Source organism: Alligator sinensis, unplaced genomic scaffold (genome assembly GCF_000455745.1).
Source record: "Alligator sinensis unplaced genomic scaffold, ASM45574v1 scaffold888_1, whole genome shotgun sequence".
NCBI classification, from domain to species: Eukaryota; Metazoa; Chordata; order Crocodylia; family Alligatoridae; genus Alligator; species Alligator sinensis.
The window spans coordinates 476,178-495,153 of NW_005842533.1; the positions used below are offsets into that span (position 1 = coordinate 476,178).

An 18,976-nucleotide genomic window follows, 5' to 3' on the forward strand; every position below is an offset into this window, starting at 1 on the left:
CCCGACTACGATAATCCTACCGGTGCACGAATTCAAGGTAACAGCAAGCTGCTGGCTTATGCCGTAAGCAGCTCAAGAGGCTAAACTTATCTGATGAAATATTAATTGGGACGTATCAGGTTCACCCTGACTCCCCGTCCCTCGGAGCGAGGCAGAGCGAAGCAGCCACTTATTTAGCATAAAATATTAACTGGGTCCCTCTCCCTGCGCTTTCGGTGCGGCGGGTTGCACGGGGCCTTCCTGACGTAATGCAAAACCCGTCCGAGGGAGAAACATCCTGCAGCCCCACCTGCCAGTGCATTGATTGGGCTTTTAAATATTTAGCGTTCGGTAATGGAGCTGTGCCAGAGCTGACGGGACAAAGCCGTCTCCCCGTTCTCTAAATAGTTTCCCTTCCCTTCGCCAGGGGCTATCCAGGAGACCTCTCAGAGCAGGCACCAGGTGAAGTTTCTCCCCTCTTCAACCCCAGGAGGGCTCAATAGTTCAAGTTAGCCAGATCGTGGTAAGCCCCATCCGTGGGCATTTCCCTTGTGCCGTGGGTGGGACCCCGTTATCGCTGCCCCCTACAAATACCGTAATGTCTCGCATACCACGCGCCTCCCACAGTAATCCCCACACTTTTTCTTGTGAAGGTAGCAGGAAAACACGCAGTTTGGGGTTGGATTGTTTTTTTTTTTTTTTTTTTTTCTTTTAACCAGATGGTTCACAATCAGTTTCCTCATTTTAGGATGTGCTAATTTGGGGGCGGGGGCAGGAAGGCGAGTGCATGGCATGTGAATAAAAAAGGCGCCGTCTCTAGAGGCCGGCGAATTGACGTCTGTCCATTTGCTCATTCGATAACGGAGTTGGCCTTACGACATTATCCCCCCCTCCCCACCGACGGTGCAGTCCAAGCCCCGCTCCACTTTGCTGCTCATATCCTCCTGACCGGGGAAATTAGATCAATCCCCATAGATCTTCCTGTCATATTTCCACTGATAGGGAGGCTGCATAGTGCTCTGTATTAGGCTTTCTGACGACAGACGATGGAACCGCAAATCTGCGAACCGGGGGCCTTAATGGATGTGTTGATGGCTTCAAATGTGCTGAGATGGCTCCTTGGAGCATTGTGCCGCCATCATCTCGGAGCGCGCTCTGCTTTGTGCGTGGTGCAAGCCTGTCCCGCCTGGCTCCACGCTGATGGGAGGCTTCAGGCTGGGTGTCGCCAGGACGGGGAGGGAAACTGCTTGCTACGGGCTTGGTGCAAGCAGCTCTAATGTGGAGGGAACCGGGAATGTCTTCGGCCAGCGGAGCCATGCCGCTGCAGCCCAAATGGATGAGGGGCAGGGAAGCGAGGAGGAAGCAGGGGCCTGAATGTGAAGCAGGGAGGAGAGGAGTCTGGTTTCTCGGGGTGCTTTCGATTCCCTCATAGCCCTGGGAGTGGGTCCTCTCTGGTTTCACCCCGGAGGGCGGTAGGCGGATGAATTCTCTGCCTGTGCTAAAAGACCAACCGCACTGATGACCTCCACGGGGTGATGCAGGCCACAAATTCCCATTTTCTTGCTTAAAAATGCCCCACGCGGCTCAGGCTACACAACCGGCTGCGGCCTTTTAACGCATCTGTCGCGAATGGAGTGGCCAAGAGCAGGACACGGGCACCCCGCATGCCCATCGGCTGACCCGGCTGCCCGTTGTTGCCTGCTACGAGGTCTCATCCATGCCCATGTCCTGTGTAGCCAGTGGCAGGGAGGCAAAGGGATGTGCCCGAGGCCACGCAGCCAGTCGGTGGCAGAGCCCAGACCTCGACCTGGAGCTCTTGGGTCCTGCTCGGTGGCAGAGCCCAGAAAGGCAGCAGAGCCCTGCCCTGGACAAGCCCCATTGGAGCCAGACCCATTTCCCCTGGCTTTGGCCATCTGGAGCTGGGCTAGGGGGGAGTTTTCTTCCCAAGCAGCATAAGCGAGGGCGGTTCTGTGCGTGGGGGAGCCCGGGGGCAAGGTCCAGCTATTTTAACTGGGAAGGGGTGTCGGTTACTCTGGGCAGGTCTGCCCTGTGTAGGATGCTACCCATGAGCCATGGACCAGCACTACGATGCTAAGGCTGTAGGTGCTGTTCTGCCCTCCAAGGACTCCTGCACTTCAGGTAGGGGGAAAACCCCCCCAGTGCGACCTTCTACCCCCCACCCAGCCTGCCTTGGCCCCTCCGGCTGCAGGAGGTTTTCCCTCTAATGCCAGCTCCTTGTGGGATGGAGTGAACGCAGAAAGCCCTGCTCCCGTCCTCCACGATGCTCTCCAGCTGCCAAGGTCCTGCTCCACACCCCAGCCCAGCTCTCTACCATCCAGGCTGGCTCCAGCTGCCCATTTCCTGCTGCCTTTCAGCAGAGCTGGCCCCTGCTGCAGAGAAGAGGCCCAGCCTTGCACAGTCCCAAGTGCCTGGGCAAAGGGCGAGTCTCCCTGAGCAGTAGAGCACCTAGGACACACGCATTACAAAGCCCCCACTGCTTTGTCTAGCAGACGTGCGTTGTACCTGCTGCCTGGGATGCCAATAGGCTGGGTTGCCTTGTCCCCCTTGCCACAACGACCCCTTTGCAGTGTGTGGTGGTGGTGGTGGTGTCCCGAGATCTGGGGCACCTATTGCACCTAATTCCTGCCTGGTCCCTAACCCCGGCCCGGACCTCCTCCCTGCTTCGGCTGCCCGGCATCCTGCTGCAGGGGCACGTGGGGGCTGCCATGCTCTCAGCTGGGCCGTGCCAGGGTGCACGGTGCTGAGGGCAGCTGTCACGCGCTATGCTGGCTGCTGTCTGCAGGTCGGCGTTGCAAGCGAGGCACAATCCCTGCCGCAACGAGGGACGAAGGGGCCGGACCCGCGAAGGACGACGACTCCTCTGCACCCAGCTGCACGGCCTCACCGAGCCCGGTCCCTCTCGCTGTCTTTGGCAATGGTAGAACTCACACTGGTGAGGTATCAGGATCCGGTGGTTCTAGACTTGCCAACTACCGCCCGAGGGCACAGCCGGCATCGCCGCCACCCCACCGCTCCAGCACCATGCTCGGGAACTGCCCGACCGGGGCAGGAGGGCGCCGGCCCGCGGGGTCTGTCAGTGGCCGAGGGTAAGTGCAGCGGGAGGTGATCTGCCGGCTTCCCTGCACATCCGAGGTCACAGGGCTTTTGGTCTCCACGCCGCTGTCTTCCGGCATGCGGGCAGCGAGGGGCTGCTAGGTGGGTCTGGCAGGTGGGTATGTACCCACAGGAGCCTGGAGCTCTGGGCACCACATCTAGGAGCTGATTTGTGGGGGGGAAGGGTCTCCTTTGCGGTAGCCCCCGAGCTTGTAGGGAACCGGGGGTGGCTGGACCCCCTGTGCCAGCTGCAAGCATCTGGACAAGAGTTTTTTCTGCCCTGTGCTTCAAAATTCCCAGGGATGGAGAGTCCCCAGCCGCCCGCGGGGACCAGGCTGTGCTCTGTGGTTGCAAAGGGCAGGTTGTAGGAGTCAGTAGATAAATGGTTGCTTGTGAGAGCAGAGAGCTGGTCTTCAGGGCCTGTGGGGTCCCCTCCACTCTGCCATCCTTGCCTGGTCCAGCGCTGAGCCATCCTTGGCGTCAGCGAGTTCACCCTAGCATCCAACCTCAACCTCTGGGTTTCCACGTAGTCCTGTCCCCTGCAGAGAGAACAACGCCTCGCTGTCCCCTGCGTAGTGCCGGTATGGAGGCGACTAGCGAATCCCGCCTCGGTCTCCAGACCGCGGACGCCCAGGTCCTGCCTCGTTTGCCACGGTTATGTTGAAGAGGGGTCTCGCAACATGAAACGAGCAGGCAGTAAGTTTTAAACCCTCTTTTTTCACCCAGTGGGGAATTAAAAGGTGGGACTCGCTGCTGCTGGATGCGGTGGAAGCTGGGCGTCTAGCCAGATTTGCAAAGGGACAGGACGTGTGCTTGGAGGAAAGGGGTGTTGGGAGCTACTGGGAATGGGAGTGAGGGACCCAGCCTCTGAATTCAATCTTTCTAGGCCTGAAATGCTGGAGGCTGCAAAGGTGAAAAGGACAGGGGGAGGGGGGGAAGACCCCCGGTCACTCTGCCCTTCAGCATCCGCTCTCGGCCCCCTGTGACAGGAGACTGGGCCAAACCGACCCAGGGTCAATGGCAATCTTTATGCTCTTGTGTTTCTCAGCCTCTCCTTGTGTTGCAAGGGTGCAAAAAGGCAGGGCTAACCCAGAGGGCAGGTACCACACAGGGCTCTCCTAGCACCTTCCAGGCCGGCATCGCTCTGGATTTACACCCATGCAGCCCCTCTGTTTGCGGTGCCCGCGGGGTGGCGTATGCTTGCAAGAACCCCCTCGCGGGCTTTGTTTCTTGCCACTGGTCGTGCCAGGTGAGGAGGACTCTTTCTCCATCGTGGCATGGCTGGCTTGGCCCCAAGTCTGGATGGGGCTGGCTTGGGGAGTGTGAGGCATGACCCATGTGCAGAGGGGACAAGACCCAGCGCTACACCAGCCCTGCCAGCTCGCAGCCTGGGGTCACAGGGGAGCTCTGCCCAAGCCAATGCCCCAGGGGAGGGGTCTCCTCTCTGAGGCTGGGGTGCAAATCCTGAGCGGTGCCTGCATATTTCCAAGCTTAGGTCCAGACTAGGCGGGGGAAAGCTGGCAGGATGGAGCCCCTTTCTAGGCGGCAGCCACCAGTGTACCCAGCCGGACGCCGGGGTCCCCAGCCCTGCAGCCAGGCTGTGTGGGTGAGGAGCAGCCGCCTTATCCTGCTGCCTCCCCTCCTGCTGCTGCTGCACCGCCTGGGGCTGCCCCTGACCTCCCCTCCCGCTCCGGGGCCGGGGGCAGCCCCAGCCTGCTGGCTCCATCTGTGCAGCAGCCTCACGGCTGGGAAGAGGGCTGATTGCAAGCACCGTACCTAGACTGCTGGCAGCCCCGGGCAAACTTTTAGTATTGCCCCCCCCACTTTGCCAGAGATCATGATAGTAATAATAATAAATACCATTTTTGGGTCCCCTTTCTGTCTGGGCCCCAGCAGCCAGCCGGGTCGTCCATGCCTGTGCCTGGCCCTGATTGCAGAGGACACCAGTGACCCGCTGCCTCGGGATCATGGTGGGGGCGCAACAGCAGCCGTGGCCCCTCTCTCTCGTGGGTCTGCAGGACCCACTTGCCACATGCCTGAGGCTGGCGGGGGGGGGTTCAGGGACAGCAGCCCCCAGGCCAGGCCTGGCATTGAGGTCCAGCCTGGGTTTTGCTTTGGTTTGTGTTTAAAAGCAGCTCCTATTAAACCAGTCCAGCCTGGAGACTGGTTTCTCACATGGTGCCGTGCGTGGGTGGTGACGGGGATGTTCACCCAGTAAAACATAGCAAGAAATGATGCTGACGGGGGCGGGAATACTGCCCCTTGATGCCCCCCTGGCACCAGCAGCCAGGAGGACAAGACGAGGCCTTGTTGGCTGCTCGTTAGTAAGGGGCAGCACATGGGGGCAGCTCCCTGGCCCCACCGGGCTGGAGCGTAGCAGCAGCTTGGGGTCTCCCATGGCCTGACACCCTCGGACCCTGGGGCAGGCACGTTGGAGGGGCTCCCAGCCGGCCTTGGGGCCTGTTGGAGCTGTGGGGGGCTGGGGCCCAGATAGCAAAGGCAGGTACATGGCTGCAGCGTGCCCATCCCATGGTACAAGGGATGGGGCTCCCAGCGCCTGGTCCCCACCTGGGCGTGCAAGGGCAGTGGGGAGAGGTGGGAGCTCAGGCCCGGCTGCATGGTCCAGCCACTACTGCCATACTGTGAAATGCCTTTGCAGCCCCGCTCCCTTCCCAGGGCTGGCTGCTGCGGCTGAGCTGATGAATTATGCAGCAAGGTCAGCCCGAGCAGGGCCGCGCTATCGATTGCTCGGAGGGGGCCCCAGGCCCACGGGGGCCCTGTGGAAGGAGCCCACGCCTGGACCTCAAAGAGCAGCATCTTGTGACCAGAGCCTGTTGGGGAAGCTTCCACCACAGAGTGGTGCAACATCCATGCCCCCCCCCGGAAAGGGTTAATGGGCCCCCAACTCACTTTGTAACCAGGCCCCACCCACCAGCAGCCTACACTGCCAATAAGCACTGGCTCAGGTGATGTCATGCTTCCAGCTCGCATGTCATTGGCCATGTGCATTATCGGCCGCTCTGCGTGGGGCGGGGGCTGCTTCTCTCTGCCTCGTCCCCTCCCAGCCACGTGGCTGCCCACGGCCCCACTCCCCCCTCGACCCCGCGGAGACGGGAGCACAAGATGATTTCAAATTTACCCAAATCCAAGACGGTTTTGAATTTAAGATGACCCTGCCCCCTCGGTTAATTAAGTGCCAGATGTAGAAAATTTATCCATGCGTTATCAATGTCCAAGCACAGGATCAGATTAGTGGCAAGACCCTCTCCTGCCCCGCACGGAAGAGCAGCTCAGCTCGGCTGTGGAGGGCGTCCACGATGGGCTCCTCCTCTCCGTGGTTGCTTCCTGTTGGACTTGAGTAAATACGGTAATGTCCACCAGAGAGGTGGAGCGCAGCAGCTTGCCCAGGGCTGGCTGCTTTGTGCCGTGGCTCATGGCTGCTGGCCGTGGTCCCTCTCGGTACAGTCCTGCTGTTCCTCCAGGCTTTCCTGACCTTTTGCAGACGGGGCAAATGCTGCAGGCATCCCTGTGCCACGTCCATGGCTCCCCTGAGCCAGCAAACCACGTGCCACTGGTCTGTGGCAGCCCCATGGGGACCGGGGTGCAGGCAAGGGGGCCTTGGCGTGCCTTGGCCCCCAGGGCAGTAGGGAGGAGGGCTGTGGGGTGGCTGCCATGGGATGGCACTGGCTTGGCTCAGTTTCCACCTGGCCACACACAGATGGGAGATAGGTTGGCCTGAAGGCCCCTACTGACCTCCAAGCTGCCCTCGTGTCCAAGAGCCGGGCACCTGGTCCTGCACTCGGGATGCACCCAGCTCTGGGTTCGAGGTCCAGCCATAGCTAGTGCCTTTTCCAGCCCTCAGGCCCAGGCTCGTGGGTCACTGGAAGTGGTCCTGGGGCCAGGAGAGCAGGATGGAGGGGCACGAGGCTAGCCCGTGGGTCAGATGGCAGGGCTGAGCCACCATGCCAGGCTGGGCAGGAGTAGGCCACAGCAGGAGGCCGTGACCTGCTTATTAAGGCCCGATTAGCGGAGATTAAAGCCCCGGCGCCCGCGTCTGCTATTGAGCGGAGCTGTTCTCCCTCTCCCCCCAGCAGGATTAGGAGCAGGCTGTCCTGGTCCCTCTCCAGCAGCCACTGCCGCAGCCCCCGGGCCTGCCCGGCTCCGCGGTGCTGCCAGGAGGGACGGGGCAATGCCACGGACCCAGAGAGAGGGGCAAGCGGAGGCTCAGCCTTTGGCCAGCGGTTTCCAAGAGCTCCCCCTAAGCTCCAGGGCTCAGCACCAGCCCCGGGCTGTCTGCTGCCCTCACTCAGTGGCCATTTCTGCCCCATTGGTCTGGTCGGGGGCCAGAAGGGCTGAGACCAGTGTCTGAAAGGCAACACAGCCTGATCCCCACAGGTCTCGTGCTGTGTCTGGTGGAGGCTCGGTGCCCCGTAAACAGAGTGCATGGCACTAAGAGCCTGGCGGGTCCTTGCACGGGGCTCAGCAGCGAGCTGCCACCGCGCCGAGGGGCTGGAGCCAGTGCCACTGATCTGCAGGAGACGCCCTGACTCCTGGTTTGCTCTGAACCAATTTGGCCATGGGGTATAAAATTCCCTCCTGACCCCAAACATAGTGCCAGTCTGACCCTGACCAGAGAGGCAAGACCCTCCAGCCAGGACCCTGTGGGATTGGTGCCAGCAGGAGCATTGGCTACATCCCAGTCCCCATGCCCAGCCTGGGCTGCATCCAGCACCCAGCCTCTGTAGCAGAAAGGGAGGGGGGTAGAAAGGGCCCTTGTCTCACTGCTGGGGGAGACATCCTGCAGCCCACAGACAAAGCTTTTCCTGGGCTGGAGAGCCAGATGGGGAGGGGAAGGAGCTTGCACCCACGACAGGCCGGGCCACCTCCAGCCTTTCCATCCCAGAGGAAATCTCATCGTCCTGCTGCAGCGGAGTGGGGGCACAAGGTCCTCTCCAGCCCTCGATGCCTGGCTGTCTCTAAGGGATCCTCAGAAACGGGGAGGTCTCCAGGACTAAATGTTAACAGGGAGGGAGTTTCTTAGTTCACCAAAGAGCCCTGGCCCCAGGCTGGTTTCCCATCTTGCTCCCACCCAGACCTGACCCTACTTAGCTACAGGCTTCCAGAGCAGCTGGGGGAGGCTGGCTGGAGCGGGGCAAATCCCAGGCCCCCAGCCAGGGCTGGTGACCACCGACAAGATGGGTGACTGTGGAGGGGACTCTGCCAACACCAGGGCCGGAGGGGGCTGGGAATGGGCCTGGCTGTGGCAGCAGGTGGGTAGAGATGCTCCAGGGCCCATTTAGCCCTTGGGGTGTCTCAGCCGAGGCTGCCGGTGTGGGCTGTGCCAGGCCTGGGACCTGGCAACCTCATCTCAGCTAGGCTCACAGGTGCAGGAGGGAATGGTCAAAGGGTGATCTGAGCCTGGCGGCTGCATCACACAAGGACTTACAGTGACTCCCCCGGACCCCTCGCTTCCTAGCACCCGGGTCCTGGACAGGGATGGGCAGCTGCCTTCCCGCCGGCTGGCCGAGCTGGGCTAGGGCATGCAGCGGTGGGTCAGTCCCATGCCAAAGGCCTGCTCCAAACAGCTGAAGATCCTCCCGGCTGGCCTGGATTATACCTGGTCCAGAGGCAGTCAACTCCATGGTCTCTCAGTGCTCAGCATGGTCCATCTAGCCCTCTCTGAGCTGCCCCCTGAGAGCACAATCACTTGCTCATTAGGTGGGAAAGGAGCAAAAGGCAAGACAGGATGAGGTCAAAGAAACCTGCTTGAAGGACAGCATCTGCACAGACACCCTCTCCATTTGCTGCTTCCCCAGGGCCGGTCGAAGGGAGCAGCCAGACCCAGTGGCGCAGTCGCAGCCCCCTTTGATTCCTGCTCCACCCACGCTTTTAAACCAGCTGCCTGCAGTGGCATTTCTATTCAGGCAGCAGGGAGGGAGGCCATTGACTTTGTGGCTCATCATCTCCCTGCATCTAATCTTTCTCCACCCCACAGGTGTTAACAAACCTGGATCCTTTTTAACGGTCTTGATGTTCACTAGTCAAGCTATCCTTTCTGCAATTTTTTGCTGTCAGTCCTTTCTGGGAATGTCTCTTTTCCCATTTCACAGCCATGTGGACTGTTTCTAGCTCCAGCAAGAAACTGTACCTCAGGCATAGTCATATTAAATTGGGCGTAGAAATGACCGACAGTGAAGTATTGGAGGTGCTGTCAAGATGCTCAAGAAGGCTAGATTTTGTTTTATGAATCTGAATAAGAGCTACGTCTTTAACTGTACTCACCACAGGACTTATGATACAATCTCTTTTAACTATTTTTTGCCTAGTTTGTGGCGGTTTCTTTTAACTTTATGTATTATCTCATGAATTATACTGTACATGGCAATAGTTCTATTTGTTTTTGCTCTGATTTTAAACTGAATAATAAAGTGCAAGCCCCCTAGCCTATAAATAAAGCAACTAGCTTCCTTTTAACTGGAGAATGCGTGTTGGTATATGTGATGATGCACCACATTGGTTTCCCCACCTGTCTAGACCCTAGATCTGTCCAGAGCCAGGCCCATTTCCAAAGGCATCAGCAGAGTCTGGAGGGAATTACACACTGAATTTCAGCACCAGTTTCTTCCACTGCCCAGTGGCCTTTGTGCCCTGGGACAGGTATTTTGTGGGGGAGGACAAAGGAGCAGGGTCTGGCTGTGCCTCTTGAGCAGAGGCGATAGGCAGACAAGCCCTCACAGGCTGTTATCTCAAGGTGGGGATAAGAGTGAAGGGGAAAGGTAAAGGGACTGGGAAAGGCAATAAAGAAAGCAGGCAATTCACTGCATTCATACTCGAGACACGGTTTCTCCCATCTCCTGGGGCTGCAGAGCTCATCACTCGCGTGCAGCCTTCGTTTAGGAGGAACTTGGAAGTGCAACATACGGCTGATGTGGACTAGGAGGGCAGAGCTGCACCTCAAATGAAACAGCTGGAGGAGAGGAGCACACACCAACATTGGGAAAGGGATCAAGATGCCAGGGTCAACACGGTGACCCAGGGCACCAGCAGCTGGCTCAGGCATCCTCCCCAGCACAGCAATACCTGGAAGGTCTGGCTGGGGTATGGGAGCATCCTGGGCTGCACTGGTAGGAGCATTGCCAGCAGATCCAGGGTAGTGATTCTTCCCGTCTATTCTGCACTGGTGAGGCCACATTTGGAGTCCTGTGTCCAGCTGTGGGCCCCCATTGCAGAAAGGATGTGGACAAGTTGGAGAGTTCAGCAGAGGGCAACAAAAATGGTTGGGGGACTGGGGCACATGACTTAGGAGAAGAGAGTGAGGGGACTGGACTTCTTTAGTCTGCAGAAGGGGAGACAGGAGGGGATTGAATAGCAGCCTTCAACTCCCTGCAGGGGGGTTGCAAAGAGGTTGGAGCTGGACTGTTCTCAGTGGGGGCAGATGACAGGACAAGGAGCAATGGGCTCCAGTTGCAGCACGGGAGGTTTAATTTAGGTGTTAGGAAAAGCCTCCTCACTAGGCGGGTGGTGAAGCACTGGAATGAGTTACCTAGAGAGGTGGTAGCATCTCCACCCTTGGAGGTTTTTAAGGCCCAGCTTGACAAAGCCCTGGCTGGGATGATGTAGTTGGGGCTGATCCTGCTTGGAGCAGAAGGCTGGACTAGATGTGACCTCCAGAGGTCCCTTCCAGCCCTCGTTTTCTATGATTCTATGCATGTCTGGCTTGATCCAGTGCGTAAGTGGTCCCCCTTCCTCCTGCATCATTTGCACACACATTGGAAGGAGCCTGCATCACATAAAATACTTTTCTGCACAGGTGATGAACACCAGTCAGGTGAAATGAAGTTCCAGAATCGAGTCTGCAGGGTCAGTTTGGGCAGGGAACATATCCTTCTTCCACCTGGAATCTGGCCAAGAGAGTGGCACTAATTAATACTTAGTACTTAATGATAACAACAGGCTTTGAAGCTGCAAATTAGAAGTAATTAAATAACCAGGGTGAACCTCCCCACCCCGCGAAGGGCCAGGGAATCCAGCCACACGCTGCTCCTCAACCCACATCCTGAAGCTGCTCTAGCGACCCCGAGAAGGACGCCACTATCAGGTGCCGAGAGCCACTCTGGCAGCATCAGTCTCGGGCATGAGAATCGGAAGGCAACTATGAATAAAGCTAGCCTGACCCCTTTAATTTAATTGGTTTGAGACTGGGACGGAACCCCAGCTAGAGAATCTTGTCCTTTTGCTCCAAGTCAGACTGATCTTTGCATTTGGGATCAGGAAGGGATTGCTCCAGACTGAGGGGCTTTGCCTTCCTCTCCAGCAAGGAGCATGGCTCTCCTCCTCTCTCAAGCCCATTTTAACAACCCACCTGCGTCACATGTAAATCAAGGGAAGTGATTTTTTTGCTTTATTCAGAGCCGACCAGGTTTGGGCCCCACACTTCAAGGGGGATGGGGACAGTTTGGAAAGAGTCCAGAGCAGGGCAGCAAAACCAACTGGGGCTGGGGAGACACGATTTACAAGGCAAGGTTGGAAGAACTAGGGAGAGAAGACCGAGGAGGGATTTGATATGAGTCTTCAAGTCCCTGAAGGGCGATTATAGAGAGGATGGAGATGGGCTTTTCTCTGTGGTTGTAAGCGACAAGACAGGGAGCAACGGCCTCAAGCTGCAGAGGGGGAAATTTAGGTTGAAGATTAGGAGGAACTTCCTGACTGAGCATGGTCCAGCACTGGAACGGGCTGGCTAGAGAAGCTGTGCAATCTCCATCCTTGAAAGTTTTTAAGAGCAGGTTGCACAGATGCTTGGCTGGGATGGTTTATTTAGGGATGATCCTGCCTTGAACAAAAGGCTGGACTACATGACCTTGTCAGGTCCCTTCCAACACGACTTTCCTATCATCCAGTGAACCCTTGCAGCAGTGGGACACCAATCACCCGCATCCCCCTGCTTCACTGGTGGCAGGTTAGGGTGTTGGACAATGTCTTGTAGCTGTGGAACAGGGCTGACATGTAGTTTAGTGATAGTTTCATAGTTGTTAGGAGTTGGAAGGGACCTTACAGATCATCGGGTCCAGCCCCCCTGCACTTGGGCAGGAAAGACTGCTGGGGTCAGATGACCCCAGCAAGCAGGCATCAAGATAGGTTGGGCAAGATAGGTTGGGCATAGGATGTTTTGGATAGGAAAGACCCTACCTCAAGCAGGAGGTTGGACTAGATATGACTTCCAGAGGTCCCTTCCAGCTCCATTTCTCTATGATTTAGCATCCAAGCTGAGCTAAGGTAAAGGGAGCACACCCCTTTTACTGGAGAAATTGTGAAAAAGTAAAAAAGAAAAAAAAATCGTTATTTCATCATCAGCAAAAACACAGACTTGAAAGCCACCGGCAGCTTCGTAGTGACAATAAAAAAGATCCCAAAGCCCTAGTCCTTTGGCCACATACTCCTGTGCATCTTTCCTCAATCGCCTACTCCCCTTGGTATCAATGCAAGTTCCCAGCTGGGTAGTTACTCAGAGGAGGAAAAGCTCCTAGGAGTCAGCTGTCAGCTCCCAGGAACCCAGGCAAGGAAGGGAAGTAGCTCTTTTCTTCAAACACCTCTTTCCTCCATTTACCCAAACCCCGCAAAACATCACATCTACCACGGGCGAGCACATTTGTAACAATTTATTGAATGAGGCAATAATAGGATGGGAAAACAACAGGGATTATTCCATGCTCTGCTACTCGACTGCTTTTTTTTTTTTTCCTTTGTGGGGAGGGAGGGGAGAATCTCTCAGACTAAAAGAACGTTATTTCATCGCCAAAGAAACACGGACTCGAAAGCCACCGACAGCTTCACAACGACAATTAAAAAAAAACAAAACAAAAAAAGAATCGTTAAAAAAAAGAACGAATCGGAGAACCAGGACTGCTGCTATGGAAATCTTCCCCGCCCCCTCGTTAAAGTACAGAAAAAACGTATACAAAGAACATTTGATATTTTTTTCATATAAAACAAGTAAATACAAGAATCTGAAAACTCTCGTGAAGGCGGAGAAAGACGTGGAGAACGGTGTTAATGGCCACTTAAAATAAAAAATTAAATACCATGCAAAGCGGCACACACCGGAGGGGGTGCAGCTAAGAGGGAGAGGAGTTTGACTTGGGGCGGGGAGGGGGAACATGTTCTGTTTTTGGGAAGCAAAGGTTTGGCCCATTTGAAAGTCAAGTAAAAAAAATAAAATAAAAATAATGAACAAAAAAACCCCCCAGTCACTGAAAACGCCCCAGGCCCGTTTCGGTCTGGAGTTTTTCATGTGAAGTAGATTAAAAAAACTAGCAGCAGCAAAGCCGTGCTGGAAATGCACATACAGCAGGAGCAGGCACGTGGCCTGTGGGACATGAATGGAGCTGGACGTGGGGGGGACTAAGGGACGGGGTCACCCAAAAATGGGGCCGCTCATGGTTTCATCCCTATGTTTCACTGAACGAGAAAGTGGACTGGGAACGGGGCCCTCCGGGCGCAGGCGGGATAAGGGACCGTCTGTTCAGAGCACTTCGAGTGCTGCTCCGGTCATGCCAGCGACAGACGCGCTACGTGCGAATCAGACGTACCTCTCAGCGACGTGGCTGAATGCGCTTCGGTTGCAGCGCGAGTCCTGGGGGGCACGTTGAGGAAGGGAAGGGGGAAAAGCACAGCTCAGAGACTCCTCCACTCGCTTCATGTCCTTCCCCCTCCTTCACCCCACAGCCCGAGCCCCTCGGACTGTCTCCTTGCTCATCTGGCAGCCACGGCAAGAAGGTAGAGAAGGCTCTCAAGTGGCGGCTACATTTGGAGGGTGCGGGAGAGGCAAGTCCAGGTCTCCGGCGTGGATCTGGGGGACGGGGAGGGAGTGTGGTGGGGGATCTCTCCACTGGCTTTGCCCCAGAACTTTCCTCTTTATTGACAGCCAGGTGCTGCCTCCAAGGACGTTGCTACCCCTTCGACAGGCTGCTGCTGGGCCTCCGCTGTTGCGCACGTGCCTTCCAAGACAGGCTGTTCCCAAACTGTCTCTCTTAAAGTCCATGTTAAAATCTTTGAAACCTAATTTGCAAAGTGGGGGTGGCCAGGAGCCACAGTGGGAGTCGCGGTGGCACTGGCTTAGCATGGGTAGAACGGTCTCCAACCGGGGGCACTGTGACTTCCTGCTGGGGCAGGGGGGCACAGGAGGGAGTGAGTCTTGCCAATCTCACCCTGATTCAGAGGGAGATACTTCATGCGGGGTGGAGGGCTGGGGGTCGGGGGGGTTGGGGGAGTGGAGCTGCATTTTGGTTTTAAATCTCGGCGGAAGGAAAGTCCAGTCAGCAATGGGCTTTTCACTCCTGAGGGATCAGAGCGGCGCTATAAAAATGCACTGAACACACATCCTCTGCTATTTGTTTTTTCCCTCCTTTTAAAAAAAGGTTAACAAAACCTTTGCTTCCCCAGCCGGGAGCCTCGGTGCCACCTGATTGCATCTCTGGAGAGGCGTAAAAAAATTATTCGCGTAAGAGACGAGAAAAAAACACCATCATGATCCTGCTGCGGCAGCATCACTGTTCCAAGGTCACAACCTCCACGGCTTGCCCATCCATCGTGACGGCACTGTCTGCTATCCGCGTGGTGACGGGCGCCATGGCGACCTGCACGGGACCGTTACCCTGCGCAAGGCTCGTCACCACTGTCTGGTACATGCTCACGGGGATCTGGACGAGGCCTGGGGAGACAAAAAGCAAAAGATGGGTGTTTGCAGGTGCAGATCTGGTTGGGAGGGAGGAGGGGGGGAAGATAGTGCTGCAGTTGCACCCCATTTTGATACCTGCTCCACCCAAACTTTCAAACCAACTGCCTCAAAGGGGCAGAAGTGTTTCTATTCAGGCAGCTGTGAAGGAGTCCATTGACTTCATGGCTCCTTGTCATCTTCCTGGTTCCTGCTAATCTCTCTCCACTCCATAGGTGTTAACAGCCCTCTCTCCTTTTTAATGGTCTTGATGTTCCACTAGTCAAACTATCCTTTCTTCTGCAATGCTGCTGTCTGTTAGCCCTTCCTGAGAATCTCTCTCTCCTGTTTCACAGCCCTGCCGACTGTTTTTAGCTCCAGCTAAAAACCTTAATTCAGGTGAGGTAACAGTAACTCATATGTAGAAATGACTGACAGTGAAGCACTGGAGGCATGGAGGCAGCTAGATTTTGTTTTGTGACTCTGAAGAGATGTACATTTAACTATGACGACTACAGGACTAATAGCGCAATATCTTTTTACTATTTTTCACCTAGTTTGTTGTGGTTTTTTAAAAATGTTTTATATAATCTAGCAATTTAGTGCACATTTCAGTAGTTGTATTCAGTTTTGCTTTGATCCTATACCGAATAATATGGTTCCTGCCCCTAGTGTATTAGCAAAGCTTCTCGTTCTGCTTTAACTGGAAAAAAATGCACACTGTGCTACATGTGATGATGCCCCACACCGTTTGCACCCCACTTTTCAAAACCCCAGATCCACCCATAGAGGCTTGCCATTCATTCAGGTCTTGGGGCTGGGCCAATCAAAGTCTAGGAAATAATGGGCTCCTGTCCTGACAGGCCTGTGACTTGTACAATGCAGGAGAGATGAAAAAGCAGGGCTAGCAAAGCCCTCAGGAGGTCATGTCTAGTCCAGCCCCCTGCTCAAGGAAGTCAGACTTGACTAGACTGATGTGTGTTAAGCCTATTCTTAAAAACTTTGGGAATAACCCTCATACACAGCTACCAGGCACAACACACGAAACACCAAAGACAGCCCAACTTGCTGCAGGTAAAGAGGGGAATGAGGGCACTGCCAGTGTCCTGCTACTGCAAGGAAAGGAAGGAGTTTGCTAAAACATGCTCAAGAGATCCCCGGAGAGGGCCACGTCCCCTGCTGCAGAGGGAGGCAAAACTCCTGCAGTCTGTACCGATCAGACCATGGGGGCAAATTCCTTACTGATCTTTTGCAGCATCAAGCCACATCGCACCGGCCAAGGTCTGAGTGTGTGGCCCCATGAAGTAGTTGTTCAGTATCCCTGCGCCGCTTACTGTGCAGACAGGAAGGATTAAGTCTTAATCGCTCTGTGCAGGTGGGTGACCCGGGGGCTGGGGTGGCAGAGAGTTCACAGGACTGTGCACTTCTCATCTCAGCCCTTGATGTGCTCTGCCAACACCTGTGCTTCAGAATAACCCTAGGAAGCATCTACCCACTGCAGAAATTCAGAGGGGCTGCATCCGTGTCCTACATCTGGCATGTTTTTTAGGGCACGTTCTACTACCCAGAGACCTCCAAAGACTTTGCTATTGCAAGTGACTGACCCCCTTAGCAGCCAGGGGCACACGTGAGTGTGTTTGATCCCAAGACAGGTGCCAGCGTACAGCAGGGAGCAGCTGCTGCCTTTCAGAGAAGAGCACTAGGGAGACAGGCCTAGGGTGGAAAGACGGCAGCATGGGTGCTGCCTCAGCCCCATGCCACAGCACACCTTGGAACTGTCCAAGAGACAGAGGCCCGCACGGCCCCCTCGGCACAGGATTAAGCTAAATCCCCTCAGCATCTGACACAGCAGCACCAACCCAGAGGAAGAGGAGAGGCGCGAGGGCGGCAGAGATGATCGCCCTTGGGAGAAAGACGATTAAACTGCTGCGATACCGTCATCGGGGCCAGGATTGTCCCTGCGCTGGGCTCTGATTAGCCCTAATCTGGCTGGCACGTGGTCCCCTCAAGCACGGAGGCTGGACCCTTTTGAGTGCATTAACCAGGAAATCCCCAGGCCAAAAACTCCTGCATCTTTCCCACCGCAGACCTGCGAGTAGGGCCGGCTCCATGAGAGTGCTCTCCCCATCACTGTGGGGGAGTGAGAGGCATGCAGCTGCTTGCTGGCTCTGCTGCGGGTCAGCCCTGCTCCCACCTGGCGAAGGGCTGGGAACAAACATTATTAATAATGCACCAAGCCGCACAGACAATAGGAGCGTGTGCTCATGGGTCTGGAGCAGGAGGGTGCAGCTGGGATGAGTGTTCCCTGCTTTGGGATAGTGCCCAAAAACCAGGTCTCAATCAGGGCCCCTTAGGGCTCAGCACACACGTAATCAGTGGAGGCTCCTGCCTGTCCCAGTTTGCAATGTGAATGAGAACCAGAGCGCCCAAGAGTGTAAGAAACTAGTGGGAGGATGAGAATGGGAGGAGGAAACCAGTGGAGATGCGTGAGATGCATCTGCAGAGGCTGGCTGTGCAGTGTCACACAAGTACCGGGTACAGCAGTGGTCCCAGCAGGCTGCTCTCAGCTACCCAGAGCATCACAATAGCTAGGAAAAGAGAGAGCCTTTGTGACTAGTTTGGGGTGAGGGGAGAAATGGGGGGTTGTGGAGATGAGGCTGTCTGGAAGGAAGCCCAAAAAGCTACCTGGAAGAGATGCAGACAAAGGCCAAAATTGCTAGTGGCCATCGGAAGGGCCGGGGAGTGTGCTGGGCGGCAGGTGTCGGACAGAGGGAGGAGCAGGGCCGAGCCAGGCCGTACAGGTGGGAACGGGAGTCTCGTGTCTGACACAGTCAAGGGGAGGCCGCAACAAGGGCTGGGTACAACCCCAACACTACGTGTTGTGCGTGGATTCGGTGTGGACTGAGGGGTGCAATCATCAAACTGGGAGAGGATGACGCTGTAGTTGTCCACAGGTCACATCTCAGAGATGTTACAGATCAGGACACAGCCGGGGTGTGTGGGGCCAAGCAGACAGAGGAGTCAAAGACAATGTCTGGGTTACAAGCCTGAGCAAGAAGTGAGACCATCACGCCATCAGCCGGGGACCATCTGGCACTGCCCTTGGTAACGCTGTGCTGCCCCATCACAATCCCTCTTGCTCTGGCTTGGAGATGGGTCTGCCACGATCTCCAAATGTGAGCAACGTACATTTTCGGAAGCTCAACTTGAGGTGCATTAAGGGGACCCAGCTCCCTTTTTCCCCTCCCGTGTTCGGGATAAAACGAATCAGACCCCGTTAGTTAAGCAATCAACAGTGAAGATGCTCCAGGTCATCAGAGAATTTGAAAATCTCTAAGAGTAAAATAGGGGCCTCTGTAAATTAACCAGGCATGAGGAACAGGAGGAAGGGAGGAGACATGGCCTGGACACCATGCAAAGCAGTTACCCTCCTCCTACTACACACCTGCCAAGACAGGATACAGGTGCAACAACTCCAGGGGTTTTGCCCTGCAGAAACGACCTGGAGGCGGAGATTGCTTAAGGTGCTTTCTTTTTTTTCCCTTCAAGATTAAAAGGCTGGGGCGTCTGACAGCCCCCAACATCACGTCTCAGCCTTACGATATTCTCACACTGCTCTACAGTCATCCCACAGCCCCGCTCAGGGAGGAAGGGTGGAAACTGCTCCACCTGGCACTGGTTTGAGAAAAAAGCTGCAAGCCTTTATGACCTCAAATGTGCTTTTAAATCCCCATTTGCTTCTGGAAAAGCCATTCTCTCTCTCTTGCACACACGCACAACCTAGAATATAAGAGATCCACCCAAAAAGAGGAAGACTTACAGAACAAATGAACAGCAAAAAGAAAAGTGGCGGCAGCAGGGTAGTTTATGGATGGAGACTTAGCCTAAAAGGGGAAGCTCCAGATCCTGACCTGTGATTTATAATAAAACACAGGCCACATATGACATTATATTTCTACTGGGAGAATCTCAACTTTCCCAGTAGAAACCATGAGTGTGAAGGCATCCATATGGTTTCTCCTGGAACAAAAATGGCTGTTCCAGGAGAAAAATAATCCATCTCCAACCTGGTAGAAGTTGCCCCCAGGAGACTTTCTCCTGGGAGAATGAACACCTGTACACTTCCCTGCTGTTTGACTCCTTCCAGGAACCCAGAGGAGCCGAGTGGTGAAG

At 55.6% G+C, this 18,976-nt stretch overlaps 1 protein-coding gene across 3 annotated transcripts in view; it reads right to left on the reverse strand.

Moving 5' to 3' along the window:
• Positions 1–12,734: 12,734 nt before the first annotated feature.
• Positions 12,735–18,976, reverse strand: part of NRF1 (nuclear respiratory factor 1) — a 58,105-nt gene continuing 51,863 nt past the window's right edge. For 2 of the 3 annotated variants that reach the window (XM_006031846.3, XM_006031847.3), the window contains one exon: positions 12,735–14,800. In XM_006031846.3, coding sequence (XP_006031908.1) covers positions 14,637–14,800 — 164 coding nt within the window. In that variant the 3' untranslated portion in view covers positions 12,735–14,636. The remainder of the gene's footprint in view (positions 14,801–18,976) is intronic. The other variant, XM_025213504.1, reaches the window with a different exon arrangement.